Here is a 23005-nt window from a genome sequence, read left to right as displayed (position 1 = left end):
CTCAAGTGTAGGATTGGCAGAAGAAGTCTAAATTGTTTAATTTTTCTGCATAAGGTGCTGTAAGTGAAAGGCATTATTGGTACAAATCAAGTTGTAATGGTCGAACATAAGTTCATTAAAAAAAGAAATTGAATTAAAGCTTTGCATTAATAGGTTCATTATTCATTTCATTCCAATACACATGTCTGCATTGTCCATGGTAATGAGACACTAGGCTAAGAATGACACAGATAATTGACATCTACAAGTAATTAAAACTTTTCATCTTAGTGATCATTTTCTATTTTCTGAAGCACAAGACAATTTACCAGAAGTAGTAATAAATGGATTTCATTACCTATTGAATTAACTTGGATTTACCATTTGAAATGAGACATAGACTAAGAAATACATAGATAATTAAAATCTGTTAAGTAACCACAACTCCTAGTGCTTATTTTCTAATTTCTCTGGCAAAAGGCAGTTTACTGGCGCTATTAGTAAATAGCAGAATCAAAGAATGTGTACTTCACTGCTTTTTGACGCTGCTTTATAATGGTGATAGTAATGAGAAATGCCAAAATGAAGACATCAGGGGAGAAGGGAATTTTGACCTATCAGTGAGTGTCTGCCTAATCCAAAATTGTCTTTTCCGAGTGTTCTTGCTTTTTTCCATATTCCTAAGTCATAGGTAGTGATTATATGAGCTCATATCTCAAGGCAGAAACTAAACTTTCAAAACTTCTTTAAATGTGACCAAAGTGCCAAAAGACTAGTTTGTTTTTGTTTGTTTTGCATTTATATAGTTTTCCTAATTCAGTAAAATTAGAAATTGTCCATATAATTGAATTCTAAATTTTTGTTTTCTCTCTATTGTCCCGTGAATTACATGTTGAAAACTTTCAGTTCCAGATTTTTTTCTTGAAGTCCAAACCAATGATTAACTTCAAATTTAATTTCATGATAAGCAATGCTAGTGTATCAAGTTCTGCGGAGAAATGAGGCCCAAAGTAATCCAAGGGGAAAAGGCTATAAAAGACCATTCTGTCTCGAATGTTTATGGTTTGGGCTTTTGTTGTTGTTAGGGAGAGAAGGTAGACCCGCACTTTTTTCTACCTTAATCTGCCTGTGCACAATTTTATTAAAATTTTTCTCCTGAGTAGTCAACAAACATTTAGAAATTCACTCTCATATGTCTGCTTTCTTCAGTTTTGCAGAAAAGTTTATAGGAACAACTTGGTATCGGACACACTTGAATTTAGTTCCCGGTTCTGGCTCTTCCTAGGTTTGTGATCCTAAGTAATTTAACAGCTCTACACATTGGTTTTCTCTTCTGCAATGTGGGATAATAAAAATACCACACACTTAGAGTTGCTGTGAGAATAAAATGAGATAATGCAGGTAAAGTGCCTCACAGAGTGATTGGCACTGGGTAAGAGTTCAGTAAATGTTCTGATTAGTAATAGTGTTCTGTACCTTATGTCATCTCCTTAGTACCCTCCCTTCATTGTCAAGCTCTTTATCTGTGACTTGTATCTTCACTTCAGGCTGTGTGCACATAGGACTCACCAGTTTGAAAATAACCTTTCTTCCCTAGATATTGCTGCCACGTTAGCTACCAAACTCTTTTTCTATATTTTTGTTGTTTTTTTTTGTGGCCATTTTTTCCTTCCTGTCCTTTCAGTAATCCTACTTAGTGTGCTGTTAACCTATATGACAGTGCTTTAATTTTTCTCCTCAGGACCAATCCATTGGTTACTGCTTTCCTGGATTATATTCTCCTAGATATTCTCGTACTCTGTCCCTTTGCTTCTGTTGTCTTTGCTGGGGACTGACACACTCCCCCGCCCCCTCCAATTCCTTCCTTTTCATTAGCCCCTGTCGTCCATGCCAATGACTCCCAAATATTTATCAGGCCCTCAAATCTCCTGAGTAGCAGTCTTATATCTCTAGTTGGGCATTTTGGTGTTTATCATTTCAAAGTCAGTATGTCTAAAATAAATCTCATCTTGTTGAAAAACATTGGCTTCAGTTTTGAACTTTCCTACTTCCGTCAGTGTTTTCCTTTCTCACTACTGCCACCCTTATCACCTAACACCTAAAAATTTAAAATCAAATCACAAATGCTTACCCCCCCTTTTTTTTTTTGCCTTTCTTCCTAAACTAATTTTAGTATTATGACTCTCAGATGTGAAAATATTTACTGCTGCCCACCGCCACTGTTAATGATGGGAGGATGCCATACCACCTGGGAATATTAGAGGTAGAAAATAGAAAAAAAGATAAGATATAAACCCTTCTCTTTTGCTACTTATTTTTTTATTTTCTGCCTCTGAACTGTGTGCCTGTGCATCCTCCTTCTTTTTCCCACTCTTATACCTTTTTGTCCTTGCAATCCAGAATGTTCCCTACCTCCCTGCTCATGTGAATTCTACCCACGTCTTAAAGCCCAGCTCAAATTCCACCACTTCTTTAAAACTTTCCCTTCTCTGTTTTTTCAGTTGACACCAGTCTTTCCTGTGTCGAAACTTCCAAAGAGTATATCCACTTATATTGCATGTACAGTATGTTACCTTATTGTACTGGTTTAGTGTGTATATGTATATAGATTCCAGTCTCTTCTAGCCTATATTGTGAGCTCCTTAAGCTTAGAAATTGTATCTTAGATCATATCTTTTATTATATTTGGTAATGTATTGTTAGATGGAGGTAAATTTAAGGAAGTGGTTGACAACAAATGAATGAAGTTCAGTTTTGTGCATGAAATTAAAAATAGGCCAAGACACACTCAGAAACCACAGGCAGAACTATTGGGAGCACAGTAGGTATCATGAAGAATCATGCTTTTCCATATTGTTCATACTATCTTCATGCAAAAGAAGCTCCCACTTATTTATGCTATATCAGTAAAGATTCAGTAATTCATAGTAATTGTCCATTTTTTAAAAATTTTAGTTCACTTAGTTGTTTTTTTCTTAAATGAAGAGGGATGACATATTTTGGGTGGAACTAAAATTAGATACATGAGCTTAATGCTGTTAGAACATGCTAGGACGCATATGATTAGGAAGTAAAGACAGGTTGTTGGTGAGGTTTTCTAACATGCACCTAGTTTAATAGACTGCCTTTCTGTTTTTCGACTTCAGCATCTTGCTGTACAGTTGATACTTTTTTTTTTCTATCAAGAATACTCCTATAACTTCCATTTTGAGAATTAGGCCAACATAGTGAATGTACTTGATTATTTCTAGTTTGGTTTAGTCTATAGAGTTTTTTTTTTTTTAATCAGTTAAATATAAGTAAATGTTTTACTCACAAATTTGTGTCCTTTTTCTTTTTTTTTTTTACTGTTTTATTTGAAACAAATGCAAATGTATTCATGTTGCTCATGTTTCATAGGTTTAGTACTTAAGTTACTTCTTTAGTTGTGCAACTGACTTGGGTTACTAAAATAAATTATTTTACTCTATAATATATAAATAAGAGTTTTTATGTATGTGTTTAAATTTTTATTTTCACTACTCCTGTAGTGCTTCATGGGGTGTGGAGGGATGGCGATAAATTTATTATTGTCAGTAACTTGTATGATTTCTAGAAAACAGGACATTTTTCTTGAAATTTTATTTTAAATAAAGTCAAGATCCCAGCTCAAGGATCTCTTCATTCCTGGATAAGGAAACTTGGATGTGACTAGCTTTGGTGTTTTTCTGCAACAAACCTTGGCACTGTACTTCAGTAGTCTTGGTAACTTCATCCTTGTCATTCTCTAATTGCTGTGTCCTCCTTTCTTTTGTTGTTGATGGCACAGGTAAGCAAGTAGAGCATGCTTATGGGAAATAGAGCGTAACTGCCGACCAGTGTATTGCTTTTAGGGAAGGGAGTAGGATAGGAGGAATGATCCAGGGAACATTCAATTAACTGTACTGTTAATTAATTAATTTATTTTTTTTACAACAAAAGAATATATAAAATTTTGTGTAATAGAAAAAGAAAAATTATCTATGTGAATGATCATTTTAGATCATAAAGGATACTTCTCTTGTAGACAAGTTTTACAGGAACCATTCATTCTACTTGTAAAATAATTTTGCTCAAGCAAGTTTTTCCCAGGCAAATTTTTATTGCTGGAGCTAGCTTCTTTCCATTTAGAAGCTGGAGGGAAAGTAAGGCAATTGATGAATTTTATTAATAAGGCAATTGATGTGTTTACTTATATCATTTCATGTTTCTAAATTATCAGACTAGCAAAACACCTAAGATAGAAGGGGCAGAAGGCTTAAATGAAGCCCAATTTTACAAACCCTACTTAATGTTTAAAAATTGTGATAATGTCATTTGAAAAATTAATCTTCAGAGTCCTTAAGGTCTTCACTGTCAACGTATTCTAAACCCCTGTATCTTAGATTCACCTTTAAACACAAAGGTCTCTTTTAAGAGAAAAACTCATCAATATCATTAATAATTCAAGACAGGAACCGAAATATAAAGCTACATCAGAATGAAATAAAATATTACATGAAGAAAATGCAGGCTAAAATATGTGTAACCCATTTTTCTAGCTATACAACACAATATTGAAACAATTTTCAGATACACTGGAAGGGGAAAGATAAGCAAGAAAGTAACTCTAATTTAAACAGAATTAATAAAGAAATGTTCTGAAAGCAAAAGAAAGAAAAAAGGAAAGAGAGCCTAACTACAAAGGTATCTTCAAATGTCTTCTTCAGTCATTTACTTGATGGGATGACATTTGATAGTGGTGGGATCATGCACTGATTTTCCCAAAGAGCTATCTCTTAAATGAAGAGAAAATTATCCTAGTTTAGTGGAAGATACTGTTTGCTAGGAGTTCCTGCCACTGCCCTAGTTAAAGGGGGAAGGGACGGCAGGGGCGTAGATATGCATTTGTTGCCTTCACTTAGTCTCAGGGTAAGCAAATCTGTACCAAAATAAAATAGCCATGTATTTCTGGATACTAATATATCGATGTGGAAATTGTCATTTTTTGACATTGCTTGACATTTTCTATTACAAAAGTAATGTGGGTCTCTAGTAATCCTATAAAATATAGAAAAATATTTTTTAAACTCCACAATTTCACATTCTAGAGAGAACCATTAACATTTTGCTATATTTTCTATGGATATACATAAATTGCTTTATATTTATTGGTGATCTATCATATATGCCTTTGTATTTAGCTTCTAAAAATTAGCATTATGTCTTAGAAATTTTCTTATATTATGTGACCCTTTTAAGGTAAATTTTATATTTATTACATTTACAATAAAAGTAGAGACATCAAAATTACATCTAATTATAAAGACTACATATTATTAGGGATGTGAAGTCCAAGGTTTTTCTTCGGGATTTGAGAGAGGATGGGAAATTATAATATTTGAGAATGGAGATAGGTAACATACTTTTCCTATTCCCACTTCTGAACATTTTTAATTAAAAGGACAGGGAAAAATTTTCCCCCAGGGTTCTTAAAAACTGCTTTTTAGGCCAGCGTATTATTATATATTAACTATACACTAATTTCATATAGCTTAATATATCCAGAATAGTATATAAGGTATTTACAATGAATTGTCTTCCCCCCGCAAAATAAAATTACTTTATATCTGCAGGTGGCAGTCCTTTAAAAATATTTTATAGTTGAATTATAACCATATTTTAAACAGCTGCAGTTATTCAAGCTGCTGTGTTAAAATGAAGCAGTTATTCTGCCTTCCTGAAGAGTACGAATAGCACATAATATAATGTAAAAAACAAATACATAAGCTTAAAAACACAAAAAGCTATATGCTACAGTGAGTGACATGCTAAAGCAGTAAAGGTTATTTTCATATAATGGAAATTTAAAATGTCAGATCAGTTTTGGTTAAACGCTATAAAAATAGTGAATCAGTATAGAAATTTAGGTATTATTTTAATTTAGCAAAAAAACATTTTATCATAGGTCAGTTTGAGGCTAGTATGAATATTTAGCTATATAAATAGAGAGTGAAGTTTTTCACAGCATGTTAAAAGAACATAAAGTTTTTTTTCTGTCACCCTCAGGCACATTTCCCAATAATTTCTCCCAGATACTAGAATCCTTGTCCTAGTTATTAGTCAACACTTAATTAATCATTTGGAATGTGCTAGGCATTGTGCTAGATTGTAGCATCTCAAAGAAAGGTGAGGCATTAGCTCTGTCCTTCAGCAGTTTATGATATAGTAAGTATGATAATAGAGGTGAGGTACAAACTTCTATAAGAGCACAGTGAAACAAGCTCACGGTGGAGAAGAGGAGATTATATGTGGCCAGGCCCTAAGAATGAGTAGTTTCCAGGTAGCAGTGATGGGGAAGGCATTCAAGGCAGAGGAAATGGCTTAGAAAAGGCACAGAGACGCTGAAGTATATTGTCTGTTGGTGAAAGAAGAGAATCTTTTGAGGATGGGGCTCAAGTGAATGTGAGGAAGAGAAGATAGTAGAAGAAGGATAACTTGGCACTCAGATTGGAAGGTTCTGGTGTGTCTTGTAGCCATATTACTTTAGTCTCCAGATAGGAAACCATCATATATTTTTGAAACAGAGTGATTGAAGAGCTTTCCTTTGCGATTAGTTATTTTTAAAGAAAGTAGGACATTTAGAATAGAAAGAAACAAAGGCAGAAAAAGCAATTATGAATCAAGGGATGGACAGTGAAAGTGAGCAATGCCAAGTGCATGTCTAAAGCTATATCTCTGTATTTGGATATGGGTCAGCTAACAGTGTAAGTAAGACTAAAAATTTAGGCATGAAAAAAATTTAGGCAGTGCTGGTAAATTAATGATAGACTTGAAAACCCATATCCGAAAAGATATTTGCACACTGATGTTCATAGCAGCATTATTCATAGTGGCTAGGACATGGAAGCAACCAAAGTGTCTTACGATAGATGATTAGATAAAGAAGCTGTGGTACGTATATACAATGGAATATTACTCAGCCATAAGAAGAGATGAAATACTGCCATTTGTGACAACATGGATGGACCTTGAGGTAATCACGCTAAGCGAAATAAGCCAGACAGGAAAGGTTGAAAATCACATATCACTTACATGTGGGATATAAACCTAAAAGCAACAAATGAACAGGACAAACAGACTCATGGACATGAACTATAGACTAGTGGGTACCAGAGGATAGGGGGTGGGGGAGGTAGATGGGGTAAAGGGGGTCAAGTATGTAGTGACAGAAAGAAATCTAATTGTGGGATGCGAACACACAGTGTAAATATATATATGCCTTACTGTTAAAAAAAAATTACTAGTGGAGCTCACCATTATGAATCTATAATCACATAGACTAGAATGTTGGCACTAGAAGAGTCTTTCAAAATCATTCATGTGTCGGCCTTTTTAAAGACATTTTTGAAGAAAGCAGCATGATAGTTATACTTTTAGATTTAATCAGTTGGTTGAGAAAATATAAGATAAAACTAGTTTTAAAAAGCATTTTTCAATGTTTTATTTAATTACAGAAGCATCTACATATGCAGGCATACCTCCTTTTTTCATGCTTCAAAGATAGTGCATTTTTTACAAATCGAAAGTTTGTAGCAGCCCTGTGATGAGCAAGCCTATTGGCGCCATTTTTCCAACAGGCTCAGATGATGGTTAGCATTTTTTAACAGTAAAGTATTTTTAAATTAAGGTATGCATATCGTTTTTAAAGACAATGCTATTACACACTTAATAGACTACATTATAACTTTTATATGCACTGGGAAACCAAAAAATTAGTCTAACTCACTTTATTGCGGTGGTCTGGAGTTGAACCTGCAATATCTCCAAAGTATGCCTGTATTTGAAAAATAGTGGCACACATGTGTGAGACAGTCTACAGACAGTGTATAGCATAGCGATTAAGAGCTCAGGCTCTAGAGTCAGAACCTAGTTCGAATCCATGGCTTGCTAACTTATAACTTTGAACAAGTTACATGTCCATCTGTGCCTCAGTTTTCTCATTTGTAAAATGCGAATAATAATTATACCTACCTTATAAGTGAGTTAATAAATGGAAACAGCCTGGAACTGTACCTAGCACAGTGTAAGCACTATTGAAAATGTTTGTTATTATGAAGATGATGTCATGCTATTTTGTATAACATGCAATAAATTAAGAGACCTTATTGTAATTAAGTTTTTCTTCTATTCTTAGATTCTTATTCTAATGAATAATTTTTGGGACCTTTGAATAGTATGTTATTAAAAAGATGGTTATTTCAAAAATTTGTGTTTACAATTTTCCTTCACCCTCTTTGAGATCTCTGCTCACCTCTTGCCAACACATGCCTTAGAGTTATCAATCCTCTCTTCTTTCTCACCTATGGTTCCTGGAGAGAAGTAATTTCTAATTCTTCATGGAATCATTTATATATAATGAATTAACCTCTTTCTTATGCATCTACAGTGGTACTAGTACAATTCTCTTGGGAGAATTGGCAAAGTAGTCATTCAAATGACTACTTTTCTGTGGTTCAGATGAGGAACCCTAATTGTCAGAGGAATATTATATATATATACATATATATATATATACATATATATACATACATAGATAATATATATATTATCTAGAGAATTAGGAGTGGGGAGGGACGTGGTGGTGGTGGTGCTGGGGAACTCCTCACTGAGAAGAAAACAGTTGAGCAAAGAGTTGAAAGAGATGAGAGGTTGAGCCATATAGATACCTGGGAGAAGAACTTTCTAGAAAGAAAGGATAATCAGTGAAAGATCCTGAGAAGAGAACACATCTGGCATGTTTGAGGAACAACAATGAGGTCGGTATGCCTGAAAGGGAGCGAGCAAGGAAGGGAGCTGTAGGAAATGAAGGTGGGACTTCGGTTTTCATAGTGAGGGAGGTAGGGAGGCAATGTAGAGTTTTGAGTAGGGAAGCGACATGGATTTTTAACATGGCTGTCGTTCTGAAAATAAACTGAAGGGTAGCATGAGTGGAAGCAGGGAAACCAGTTAGAAGGCAGCAGTCCGGGAGAGATATAAGTGACTTGGACCGAGGTTGAAGAAAAAAGTGGTCAGTTTTTAAATATATTTTGAAGGAAGAAGCAACAATATTTGCTGACAGATTGGAGATGAGATAGGAGAAAAAGAGTCAAAGTAGATGTTGTATTTTTTGGCCAGAGAAACTGAAAGGGAGAGGATTGAGGATAAGGCAGATTTGTGGGGGAAATGCCAGTTCTGTTTTTGATATGTTAGAGAAGCCCATCAGACATGCTAGCACAGATGTGAGTAAGCAATTTGGACATCTAAATCTGGAGTCCAAGAAAGAGGTCCTTAGGTAAAGATTGTAATTAAAGTCATGAGTCCTCCAGTCCACCAACACAATATCTTTAATAAGACAAGATGGTATTTTCCCTTAAGATAGGCTCTTAGAAATTGTTAACCTTCAACTCTGCCTCCAAAGAGAATAAATATGTTAATTTTCTTATATTTCAGGATCTTCAAGATGAAGTTCAAAGGGAGAATACTAATCTGCAAAAGCTACAGGCTCAGAAACAGCAAGTACAAGAACTCCTTGATGGACTGGACGAGCAGAAAGCCCAGCTGGAGGAGCAACTCAAGGAAGTCAGAAAGAGATGCGCTGAGGAGGCCCAGCTGGTAAAGTCTGGCCATTTACTGCTGCGGATCTATACCTGGCTTAAAATGGAAACATGCTCTGCTTCTTGTTGTTCTTAGGTGGCACTCTAATCAATAGTTTGGGCACATGAAGGAAATGGAACATGGTTCATTCAGAAATTATAGGCCCTCTTTAGGGAAAATAGGGTACTTAATATACTATTTTTCTAAATTTTAGTTGAAAATATGGTACTTATGTCTACAACTCTCCATTTTTTTCCCTAATTGCTCTGTTCTATTAAAACCTTACATCAAAAAACATGAAAATAGTAAACTAGACAAATAAACATACTGCATTATGGAACATTTTAATGACATTTCTTTTTTTAATCCCCCTTTCTTCTCATTCACCTCCATTTTATAGATCTCATCCTTGAAAGCTGAATTAACTAGTCAAGAATCACAGATCTCCACTTATGAGGAAGAGCTGGCCAAAGCTAGGGAAGAGCTGAGTCGCCTACAGCAAGAGACAGCAGAACTAGAGGAGAGTGTGGAGTCAGGGAAGGCTCAGCTGGGTCCTCTTCAGCAGCACCTGCACGATTCACAGCAGGAAATCAGTTCAGTAAGTCTTTGCACCAGTGAGAAATAACACTCAAATGGGCTGTCACGTCCTTTTAGTAAATAATACTTTCTCAACTTCTCTCTCTGCCTAGTTTTTTTATTCCTTTTTCAGTCATTTTATGCAAACTGGTTTCTTGTCACCTGTCATAAATTAAACTATCATACATCTAATACAACCGATGATAATCACTGGAGTCATAGTCAAGAGTGTGGGCTTTGTAGTTGGGTGATTTAGATTTAAGAGCTGGTTTTGCCACTTACTACCTGAATCACTTTAATATCAGATTCCTCATTTTTAAAATTGGAGAATTAACAATACCCCTAGAGCTGCTGTGAGGATTAAAGGAGGCAAAACCTTTGAGACCTTTTAACATAGTGTTTGATACATAAATACCAACTAAGTGTTGCTTATTTCTATAAATAATAACCCAGTATCTCTCTTTTGTGATTCTCATTTTGAAATCAATTTTGCTTATTTGGCAACCTTTATTTTTTTAAACTAGAAAATTGTTTTTTATATAGATGCATATGCCATGCTGTGGTAGGTCCAGTGTATAGATAGATACTTCGCTTTGTTATTTCTAGGCCTTCATAACTAGACAATATTTTATAGAATGATAGCAGGATGGTTAGACAGGAATGTAGAGAGCAATGTAGCTGTTGACTTAAAAATAAAAGGGACTTTCAAAGTGACAGACCAAAAGAAAAGCGTTTATTGGACATCAATAAGAATAGCTATTCAGGCCCAAATAGTATTCCAATTAAGAGACAAAGGCGATGAGTATTTATGAGAAAGGGAAGGGGAACAATTACATCAATAGAAGGAAGGCATTTCTATTGGTGCAGATAACATAGTGATATTAATTCTAAACATGTTTTTAATTTTCTGTCCAGTAGTTAAAATAACTGCTTTCTTGTTATCTTTGCAAACAGTTCTTTGGGACACAGTGTTGCCCTAAGCACAGTCCACAGGTGATTTTGCCCCGTTTTAACATTCCAAAGGTTTGAAGCATAAGACTTGCCAAGGCAACTTCTCTGGCATGGCAGCTCCCAGCTCCATTTTAAACTGGCTCCATTTATTATTTTTTTGGACATAACCCATTCCTTTTATTTTGAATTTGAACAAACTGAAACCATTAGTTTTTTGAGGTTTATCCATGTTGTACATGTATGAACGTTATATTCCATTGAATGTTCATAAGGTATTTTGTTTATCCATTCACCAGTTAACGGACATATGAATTCTTTCAACTTTTTGGCTATTATGAATAATGTTGCTATGAACATTGGCATACAATTCTTTGTGTAATATATGTTTTCATTTCTCTTGGGTATGGAATAGGTTGTATTATCAAGTTATGTTTAACTCTTCCTTAACTTTAAATTGCCAAACTGTTTTCCAAAGTAGCTGTACCATTTTACATTCCTACCAGCAATATATTTCAGTTTCTCCACATTTGTACCAACACTTTATTATCTATCTTTTTTATTATAATCATTCTAGTAGGCATAATGTGGTATCTCATAGTGTTTTTTTAATTTGTATTTTCCTGATGACTAGTGATATTGAGCATCTTTTCTAATGCGCTTTATTAGCTATTCACATAGCTCCTTGGGCGAAATGTCTATTTAAATCTTAACCATTTTAAAAATTAGGTTGTTTGTCTTTTTATTAAATTACAAGTTTTTAAAAATATATTCTGGATATAAGTTCTTTGTTAGATATTTGATTTGCAAATAATTTCTCCTAATCTCTAGCTTGTTTTTTCATTTTATTTTCTTTGACTTTTTTGAAAGTAGATTTCTTTCAAATGAAAGAGCATAAATAAAAAAAGTAGAAAGCCTTCTGGGTTTTATAAATTATCATTGGGAAAATAAAACCGTTTGTGAGCAGGGAAAATAGCCTCAGTAAACTGTACCACCAAGTGTGCCAGATGTATTTCGTATCTGTGGAGGAATTATGTCCTTGAATCTGACTTCCAAACCTTAAGAATAAACATGCCACTTTCTTACATTTGACTCAGTGGCTTGTGTGTCTTTCCCGCAGAGGGCAGTATATTCCCTTTGGTCTATAAAAATGAAAATCTGGTTATAAACCTGTCTGAGACTTTCATTGCTCTCTAAAGCTTAAACTATAGCTTTTCTGGAAAGAGGAATAACTGAAATAAAATTTTCTAACATGCTGCATTTTCTTCTTCTTACCTAGTATTTGTAGGAAAAAAAAAACAAAACAAAACAAAGAACCTCTGACCTTAAATCTATATGTTTGTACTTATACAATACATACTATTTTATCCAAGTATTTTGAAAGTGTTCTGATAGTTTATTGCACTTCCTTTGCACAATTTCCAGAGAGCTTGTGTTAGTTGCATGACCGATTTTTTTATATCGTCTAAGTTTATGCAGAGACTGAAGAAGAACACAGGCTTAGTAACAGGTACATGAGAGAGCCAGACACAAGATTGCCTAGTTTTGTTCAAGATTCTGATTGTTTCAGAAATAACCGTGAGGAATAAACTGTCCTAAATAGAATCGATAGGCAAGTGTTCCACTTACTGCTTCCCCTATATGATGGGTATTATTTTAGTGTCAAGGTTTTAAATTTTTGACTGCAAAGTTGTAATAGGTATTGAAATTTACTCAATGGTCATGATAAAAAAATTTTTAAAAATGAAATAGAGACTAGGAAACATCAGAATGCATTACATGTAGTAAGGATAAGTATTACTTCATGAAATGTGTTTCACCAGTGCATGTGTATGTGTGTGTGTTTAAAATCAAATATAAATTATATAATTGAGTATATTTCTATATTTTATATGTGATTATGTATACATATATACACAGAGAGTTATATCCAGATATATGCATATATATATATTTACTGAGTTAGTATGTAAAGTCTATTTCTATGAATTAAAGTAAAATGTTTGTAAGCCACTGTACTATAGCACTAGGAGTATACAAGGTATATGCTGTATGTTACAAATGTGTAGTATTTTTGGATTGTTAGTTTAAATTCTAACTACAATGCAATTTGATAGATTTATATGCTTTTTGATGTCAACTGTTTATAAGCACAATACTTGTGTTCATTAACTGAACAGATATTAAGCACTTATAGTGTGCATCATTGTGCTAGCTGTTAGAGATAACAAAAGTTGTAGTCTCTACCCTCAAAGAGCTCAAGGTCCTTAACTTTTTTAAAATGGGGTAAATTAGTGGAAAAGGAACAGAGGAAAACATCATTGCTTTAGGAATGGGAAATGGAGCTTGCTAGGCACTTTTACACATGGTGTCCATCGTTTACATAGTCCTTTACATTTTACAGAGCTCTTTCATATACATCTTTTGCTTTGTATAACAAGTTATTGTTACTACCTTTTGGATTAAAGAATAGAGGGTTGGAGAGGTTATTCTAAGATCACCGAACCAAAAGATGACAGAGCTAGGTTTATATCTGTCTCCTAATCCAATAGTCTTCTCTCCTTAGGTTACGACCCTGAAAGATCTGTGATAAACTGTAGATTCCAAACTGAGCAACTTAAAAACCTTAGGGAGAGATGGGTACTAGACTTATTGGGGTAATCATTTCATAAGTTATATAAATGTCTAATCACTAAGTTATACACCTGAAACTAGGATATTATTGTATGTCAACTATAACTGAAAAATAATTAAATAGGGCTCAGCCTTAAGGTCTTAAGAAAAAAAAAACCTTATGAGGAAAAATAACAGTCGGTAAACAGCCTTAATTTATGAAATATCAGTAGGTAATTTTTATGTTTGCTAAAAATAAAAAGCACAGCATGCTAACAAATAAAAATATTTAAAATATATAGTTTATGAAAAATGAGAATATTCCTTTTCATTAGAAACATTTTTTGATTCTACCGTCTCAATTTTTTTGAGATATTTGTAAATATTTTTATTATAGATGTTAGGATAACTAACTATTTTTTCCTGCCTCTGATCCCCAACATTTTTTTACATATAAAAATTTATCGAATTCTATTTTCTGTGTCCCACTATTGTCCTAAGAGAATAAAGACACTTGGATATTGGGATCAAAAAAACTCTGAGTGCCTTTATTTCACAAGTTTGCATAGCTTAGATTTAGAGACTTCTTCCTAGAGCCCATTAATAAAATGCCAGAGCTCATTTTACCTTGGTCTTCGCTCTTCTCTTTCCTAGTAGGAGCATGGTAGGAGTATGGATGGCTCCAGAGCCTGTATCCTCTCCTTCAACTTCCTTTATCTCTTCTAAAGCTTCACTACAAAATCTTCTCTTGCTCTGTCACTTTGCTATCTTTTCCCCAATACCCTGACCCTTTTTTTCTTATTATACCCCAAACAACCACCAGTATGCAGATATTCAAATCATAATTCTTGGAGCTTTCAAAAGATGTACAAAAGCAAGTCTATGTTTTGGAATTTGAAGAGGAGAAGTTACTAGGATAGATTACTGAAATCTTTAAGTCATGCTTCATTCCCAGAGTATTCTCCTTATGGAAGCAAATTTATCCTTGACCAAGTCCAGGGATATAGTGATATAGTTGCTTGTCTTTCTAATAATAAATTATTTTATACTTCTGCTTTGTGTTGACAGATGCAGATGAAACTGATGGAAATGAAAGAGCTGGAAAACCATAATACTCAATTAAATTGGTGCAGTAGCCCACACAGCATTCTTGTAAATGGCGCTACAGATTATTGCAGCCTGAGCACCAGCAGCAGTGAAACAGCCAACCTGAATGAGCATGCTGAAGGCCAGAGCAACCTAGAGTCTGAGCCCATACACCAGGAGTCTCCAGTGAGTCTAATAGTTCCATAATCTTCATAATTAACTACAGAAAAAAACTTGGTTTAGATCAAAGTTTTGTTGACATCATACCTGATAGAAATAATGTGGCCTGCCTCATCTGAGGACAGTTGAGGTTTGTTTTTTTTTTTCCCCAGAGGCAGAGAGTGGGTACTGATCCAACAATTCTAACAGTTTTAACTAGTGTAAAAATGTAATTTTAACCAATATATTTGTTATAGAGCATGTTTTCAAAGCAATAGTTCTATAGATAGTAACTTTTTCAAACAAGTTTTTATATACTCTCACCCAAAGCTAAAAGGAATTCTTTATTTCACAGTGTTAAGGATATTTATTTACCAGTTATTTAGAGAGCACCAACAAGGCACAAGAGTGCTACTAAGTTACATGCGAGAGCTACAGAGACAAAAAAACAAAAGAACCCTACCTTCACACAGCATACAGTCTAGTAGTGTAACACTGTGTAAAAGGGCTATGACAAAGGAAGCATGGGATATTCAGGTAGGACAGCCTCAAGAGGGCTCAGAGAAGATGTTGTAGGGAAAGCTGTACAAGTGACCTACACAGTGAGAAGGGGTTAAGCAAAGATGGTGGTGCATTCCTGGCAGAGAAAACAGTATTAGCGTCGGTATGAGATGCGAGAAAACACGCTGCACAGGGTTGTGTGAAGTTTTCGGAAGATATCTCATGAAGGTACAGAGAGTATTGGTAGGGGACGAGGCTCTCTCCCAGTGGGCACCTGCATTACCTCTGGTACTTCATCAAAATATAGATGCCCGAGCCCTACTCCAAACTTGTTGAACTAGAATTTCTAGGATGGAGCTAGGTACATATATGTTTAAAACCAATTCCCTGGTTGATTGTGATGTGTACTTAGATAAAATTGACCACTTTTAGGTCAGAAGGGGCCAGAGAGTAAGAAATGTGGATTCATCTGGAAGCATTGGGGAATTTATCATATTACTGTGAGTAGCCATTGAAGAATTTCAAGCAAGAAGTGACAGGATTAAATTTGTCTTTTAGAAAATGTGGAAGATAGATTGGAGGGTGGGACTGGACACATAGAGATATGTTAAGAAACTGTTGGAATGGTCTGTGTGAGAGTCGTTTTAGTCCAAACTTAAGCAGTAACAGGATGGATGAGTAGAAGAATACAAATTTGAGAGACATTAAGTATGTAAAATTAACAGATTTGATTTTATTTAGACAGTACAGTCTTGGACTCATTATAGAATATTATTTTAAGTACAGAAGGTAAAATTACTAGATTATCCTTCAAAGACATAGCGTGGTAGGAAATGGAGATTGCCCCTGCCACTTCTTAAACCTTATTAATCTACTGATATAAATCCAGAATACAATGGGAAGCCATTGAGAGATTTTTATCCAAAAGGGTCAAGATCAGATTCATAGCTTAGAACTACTACTTTGACTGCTATAAGGCACATATTACAGGCAGGAAGGCAGTTAGAAGGTTACTACAGTAATCGGACTAGAAATAACGATACTTAAGTGGATGACAGTGACAGAGAGGATGGAGAAGAAGGGAAGAGTTTGAGAAAGAAGTAGACAGTAGACTCAGTACAACTTTGAGGCTAGCTGAAGGATGACCAAAGGTAAGTGGTTAAGAAAGACCTAAAGTTATCAGGACTTCGATACTTGGCGATAGCATTTTCCCAAGGAAGATTATAGGAGATGCCATTCAGCGAATATGTTCTGCTTGTCTTTTTTAAATTTCTAGTAACTTTTGGTTATTTTTGATTTCAGTTTCCTCTGCCAAGTAGAAAATACATCTTTAGTTCATGTAGCATTAATATTTTGTAGGCGAGAAGTAGTCCTGAGATACTGCCTTCTGGTGTGACTGATGAAAATGAAGTGGTGACTGCAGCTGTCAATGAAAAAGGTTGTCCTGAATTTAATAGTGACAGACATTCAAAAGAGGTAAAAATAATTTTATCTGTGAATGTTCTTATCACTGGTTTCCCAAAATGGGTTATATATTATTTTAGGCTAAGGAAAGGGAAAAATATGTTAAGTGAACTTTATGACCACAGAAATAATTGCTATATTACCATCAGTCGATTTTTCAAAGCATATTTTATTTTTAAATGTTACCTTTTAAAACTTTGGTTCCTAAAAAAATTTTCTTATTAAAAATTATTTTTAGGATGATCCATTTACTGTAGAATCAAGTTCACTGACAGATCCAGTCACAGATACAAACTTGGATTTTTTCCAGTCTGATCCTTTTGTTGGCAGTAAGTACTCTTATTTTTATATTATAGATTTACCAGAAAGGCTTTTTAATAGATAAACTGTATAAAAATTAGGGCTTCGGTTTTCAGGGCCTAGTTGTTACAGCAAAAATAGAGAGTTAAGGTTTTATATGCTCAAATTTTAGTATTCGTTCTCTTCAGGAAACTAAATTCTGAGACTGAGCCTTCGATGATTTCTTTGGAGCCCCTGATAAAGAGTATGTTTCTTCTTCAGAATAAGGACCAAAAGAAAGAGAGTCAGGCACTCTTAACCAGCAATTATTTACTAAAAGCGCCAACACCATGCTTTAAAACTGGAAGCAATAGTAGTTAAGTAGCCTGATTCCCTGCCCTTCAAGTGCCTACAATCTTATTAAAGAAACTTAAGTTTATTAAATTAAAATGTCTGATATCAGTATAAACTGTGCTAAATACCACTGTGTCAGAGCTCTTTTTGCATTTTAATATTTCCAGAATCACATTGTGAAAAGACAGGTCAGTTTATATCAGTTTTAAAGATGGAAAACTGAGGCATATAAAATAATTTGCTTAGAGTGATTGCAGAAATGAGCCTAGATATTAGAACTCAAAAAAACAATCTTTATTGAGCTATATAAAATGTTAAAAGATACATAAATTGAACCTTTAAATACACAGTTAAATGGTTTTAGTGTATTTACAGAGTTGTATAATTATTGCCAAGATATGATTTTGGAACTTTTTTTTTTATCACCCTATAAAGCAATCCCATAACCATTAGAAGTCAGTTCCCATTCCCTAGCCCTAGCTATAGACAACCACTAATCTACTTTCCGTCTGTATAGATTTGCATGTTTATGTGATTACACAATATGTGTTCTCTTATTTCTGGCTTCTTTCATTTAGCATAATATTTTCAAGGTTTACTCAATGTTACAGTATGTTTCAGTACTTCATTCCTTTTTCTTTTTTTGACGAGTAACATTGGATGGACATACCACATTTTATTTACTTATTGGTTTATGGACATTTGGGTGGTTTCCACTTTCTTGGTTATTACGAGTAATGCTGCTGTAAACATTTATATACTTCTTCTTACCTATCCTTTTGGTAATAAGCTATCCTAGTGGGTGTGAAGTGGTATCTCATTGTGGATTTGATTTTTTATTTCCCTAAAGACTAATGTTGTTGAGCATCTTTCTAAGTGCTTATTGGCCATTTGTATATCTTCTTTGGAGAAATGTTTATTCAAATCATTTGTCCGTTTTTTAATTGGGTTGTTTGTCTTTTTGTTGTTGACTTGTAAGAATTCTTTACGTATTCTGAATACAAGTCACTTATATATGATTTGCAAGTATTTTCTTGTATTCTGTGTTGTCTTTTCTTTATTTTGATGAAGTCCAATTCATCTTTTTTTTTCTTTTGTCACTTATGCTTTTGATGTCATATCTAAGATTCAGAGTCATGAAAATTTACGTTTTCTAAGAGCTTTATAAGTTTTAGTTGTTAAATTTAGAGCTTTCATCCATTTTGAGTTAATTTCAACATATGGTGTAAGATAAGGGTCTAGCTTTATTCTTTTGCATGTAGTTACCAGTTGTTTCAGCACCATTTGTTGAAAAGACTATTCTTTCCCCATTGAATTGTCTTGGCACTCTTGTCAAAAACCAAATGACCATGAATGTAAGGATTTATTTATTTATGGACTCTTCAATTCTATAAGAATTTTTACTTCAGTTAAGCTCACTGTCTTTGTTTCTGAGATGGTGATGGGTGATACCCATTCCTGTACTACTATGAAGAGCAGAGATTTTGTTAGTAAAATTCTTGATGTCAGGACTGTCTTTTCCCCCTCTATCTGTAACTTCAACTTGTGATCAAGAAGTAGAGTTGGCTTTAATTCAAATTTGCCTCTTTTATGAGGTGTGTTGATGTTTTGCCTTTCCTCTTTATTTTTTTAAAAAATTCCTAAAGGTGGGTGGCATTCATTGTTTAATCTGCTTTGAGGTGGAGTTAACAAAACAAATTTTGCTTTAAGAAATTTTGCTATTGTTTTAAAGTTAAATAATGGTGCCACAACAGTGAATATTGTTATTTTGATTTCTGCTTATTTATTTTATCACAGGTGATCCTTTCAAGGATGATCCTTTTGGGAAAATTGGTCAGTATTATTGAGGTCCATCTTAGCTTAAATTCGATTTTGTTTAATTATAAGCTTATATTGTATTTAAGAATGAGAACTCTCAGGTGGGTATTATAGGAAATGGACTTTTTATTTAGTTTTAAAACTGATCTAAGGCCCCACTAAGTTGTTGTATGTGCCTTACATTTTCAGAGAGAAAGTGGTAGATTCTTGTGAATTTGCTTAATTAACTGTTAGCTTCACTTTTTAAACAATGTTTGTGCTTTTAATAATATTTACACTGATTTCTCCTTTTTGGCTAGGATTAGATGGGTATAATGAGCTACACTACTACAGGGTTTAGAACTTTTGTTTCTGTAAGATTATAGCCTAATCCAATGAGTGCAGGAACAGGAAACACCTTAAAGAATAACTAAATGTTGGGCTTTTTAAGATATTTTTTTCTGGGATTTTTGCATTAGAATAAAGCAAATTGTGTACTGGTTAGTTATGCTTTCTAAACCTCTTCCAAACTATTGGCTATGGACGTGGTTCCATAGTATAGCAGTTAGCATGTCCGCTTTGCTCACAGAAGGTCCTGGGTTTGCACCCCAGTGGAGTCATGGTCCATGGTTAACAGCCATGCCACCCTGAACAAGTCCGATGTCTGATCTCGGAAGCTAAGCAGGGTTGGGCCTGGTTAGTACTTGGATGGGAGACCACCTAGAAAGATCAGGTGCTGTAGGCATAAATAATAATAATAAATTAAAAAACAAAAAACAAAACTATTGGCTATTATACTTGAGTACAGAGAGAAATACATTTAGAAATCTTTGTTGTTTCTTTAGTTACAATAGCATAGAATAAAGGTCTTAAAATGGAATCCCTTGAAATTATGTGCTTATTTTTAAAAATAAGTTTATTAGGTTAAAAACTCATCAAAACCAGAAAGAAATCTGTGATCCCCTCCTCACCCCACCCCCAAAATTAGAATCACCAGTTTAGAGAAATTATTTAAGCCTAGCACACAGGAAACGTTTGTATAGTAAGTGTTGGAATTATTGATATGCTTTGGGTGAATAATGAACAAGTAGGAAAGAATGTTAATTAAAACTGTTTAACTAGATAGAACTGTCTATACTTCATGATCATTAGTCATAATACAAAGTACCTAACTTAGCTTCTGTAGGTTCAAAATGTCTTTTATTATGGCAATTGTCATGCCTTCAGGTGACAGGAAACTCAGTGTAATATTTTTTAGTCTCTCATATTTGTGCTGTATTTCTTTAGATCCGTTTGGAGGTGATCCTTTCAAAGGTTCAGACCCATTTGCATCTGACTGTTTCTTCAAGCAATCTTCTACTGATCCTTTTGCCACTTCAAGTACTGACCCTTTCAGTGCAGCCAGCAATAGCAGTAATACATCAGTAAGTAGGAGGGTTTAAAACTTAGATGGATAACAGGTGTTCTAAGGGAGTTTCTTGAAGTATACAGTGATGAAAGAATCCTTTTATATTATTTCCAGTAGGCCATAGGAAATTTTTAGTTTCATTCAACCCATCTAGTTTTTGATTCAGAGTGGGTTTTCACAGCTTGATCACCTACTGGTATTAACCAGAATAATTTATGTCATCCAAAAATCAAATCCACCTTTCAAAGGACCAAGTATTATTTCACCGGGAATATTAAAAATAAAGAACTAGAAATCCATACACCAATTTTAAGTAAAGCTTTTCAGAAATGTTTGGTATGCATTATTGAAATAATGAAAATCAGTTTAAAAGGAAAAGCATCGATGTTTTAGAAAAATAAAATCACTTATTTTATAGACACATCTGGAATGTTAATCTTATAAAAAAGTACAAATTCTCATTGAATGTCAGACTGTTGAAAACATCATAGTACAACCACCACTATTTAAATAAGCACATAGTATGATTCAGGTACTTCTGTGCGCTTTCCAGCCATTGTTCCTAATCGTCACGTCAACCTTGCAACGTAGGTATTGGTGTTTCTATTTTAACAGTAAGGACACTGGTACTCGGGAAAATTAACTTAATGCAACCAAGGTCATACATACAGCTAAGTGCTTTATCGTCTGGAGGCTTTAAAAACAAAATCTTTATATCATGGATATTTAAACATTCAAAATAATATAATGAAATATTTTAACAAACTGTCATGTACCTGTCACCCAGTTTCAATAATTGTAATTTTGGAGGGTTTTGTTTTGTTTTGTGGCTTATTTTTTGAGGCAGAATTTTCATGTCTATAAGTAAACCAGATCCAGAAAGGGTCAGTTGAGTGACAGGCATTTGAAGCAAAAATTTTATCTTTTAATGCTCAGATTAAGAATACCATCTTTAAGGAATAATTGATTCTTGATTTTCATATTCTTGAACTACTTCCTTACTGTATTTGGTAAAGAGCTACTTGGCCAACAACTGGTATTTTCCATTGATGTAAAACTGAGCAAATGCCTCCGTAACTGAATATTTGTGGTTTCCACAAGCTACTGGATACTGTTTTCCTCTCCAAAATAAACAACACTTAGTTTGCAGTGTGGACCCATTTGCCAAATTCTTCTTAAATTGGCTGCAACCTAAATTCTTTTCCTCTCACCTTAATCTACCCTCTCATTCTTCACTTGTATCATTTAAAGCAAGAAAGTCAAAGCAGTTCTTCCTAATTTAAAAATAAACGAGTTTCTCCTATTTCTCTATCCTGGCGAAATTTTTCTGCCATTCATTCTACTTACTTTTTCTCTTTTCTCTCCAGTTTTCTCCCCTTGCTGACAGCTTTTAATTTGTCCATGAAAAACAAAACAAAATACATAAAACCAAATTGGCAGTATAACAACAGCTATGTTTATCTAATCTTTTTTATGTGCCAGGCATGGTGCTAAGCTCTTTTCATGTGTTACCTGATTTAATCTTTACAATAATCTTATGAGACTCATGTTATTATCCCCATTTTTAAGATAAAGTAAATGAGGCTTAGAGAGGTTAAGTGGTGATACGTTAGTAAATAATAGAGCTGAATTCACACCTGTCTGACCAAAATCTAAGGTCTTCACCATAAGATTTAACTCATTTTTTTGTAGCTCCAAAACCCCCGATTTTTGTGATTTTCCTTTAAAAAAAAAAAAGCCTTCTGATTATGCCTCCAGGCATGAATCTCTCCCAGAAATTCCTGTTCCCTCAAGGCTAGTTTCTGCCCTCAAAGGGATATAATTTTAAAAAACAGAACAACTAGCATTTCCTTCTGTCCTAGCTAGTGTGTGGTAGCTTTGCGTAGGTGCTAAGTCATTCTGTCAAAGGATGGGAGCGGATGGCTTATATAAAAGAGAATTTCAGTGATGAGTTAGGTGACCTCGTAGGCAGATTTGGGAACATTAATTTTATAAAATTGTACCATCTGAATTTAGTTATGAAAATTACTTTTGTGTACTAAATTGCCTAATTATCAAACTAAACATAGAGTTTTGTAGCCACTTATTTCTTCATGGGCCACACAGTTCATCTTGTTCCCCATGCTGTCCCAATGGCCTTGTAGGGTATTTGCACAGTGTATGATGAAGGAATAGAAATTAAACCTGACATGCATGTAGGCATGTTTT

General features: G+C 34.2%; 1 protein-coding gene and 1 pseudogene across 4 annotated transcripts in view; both read left to right on the top strand.

Moving 5' to 3' along the window:
* The window catches only part of EPS15 (epidermal growth factor receptor pathway substrate 15), a 110109-nt gene that overhangs the window by 69710 nt on the left and 17394 nt on the right, over window positions 1-23005 (top strand). For all 4 annotated transcript variants that reach the window (XM_039885818.1, XM_039885808.1, XM_039885835.1 and 1 more), the window contains 7 exons: window positions 9469-9630; window positions 10013-10210; window positions 14818-15021; window positions 16855-16971; window positions 17198-17288; window positions 19390-19425; window positions 20677-20813. In XM_039885818.1, coding sequence (XP_039741752.1) covers window positions 9469-9630; window positions 10013-10210; window positions 14818-15021; window positions 16855-16971; window positions 17198-17288; window positions 19390-19425; window positions 20677-20813 — 945 coding nt within the window. The remainder of the gene's footprint in view (window positions 1-9468; window positions 9631-10012; window positions 10211-14817; window positions 15022-16854; window positions 16972-17197; window positions 17289-19389; window positions 19426-20676; window positions 20814-23005) is intronic.
* On the top strand, window positions 20019-20134 carry LOC120581240 (uncharacterized; annotated as a pseudogene).

Source organism: Pteropus medius, unplaced genomic scaffold (genome assembly GCF_902729225.1).
Source record: "Pteropus medius unplaced genomic scaffold, Ma_sr-lr_union100, whole genome shotgun sequence".
Lineage (NCBI taxonomy): Eukaryota > Metazoa > Chordata > Mammalia > Chiroptera > Pteropodidae > Pteropus > Pteropus medius.
The sequence above is the reverse complement of the archived record's forward strand: the minus strand, read 5'-3'. Positions and strand labels throughout refer to the sequence as shown.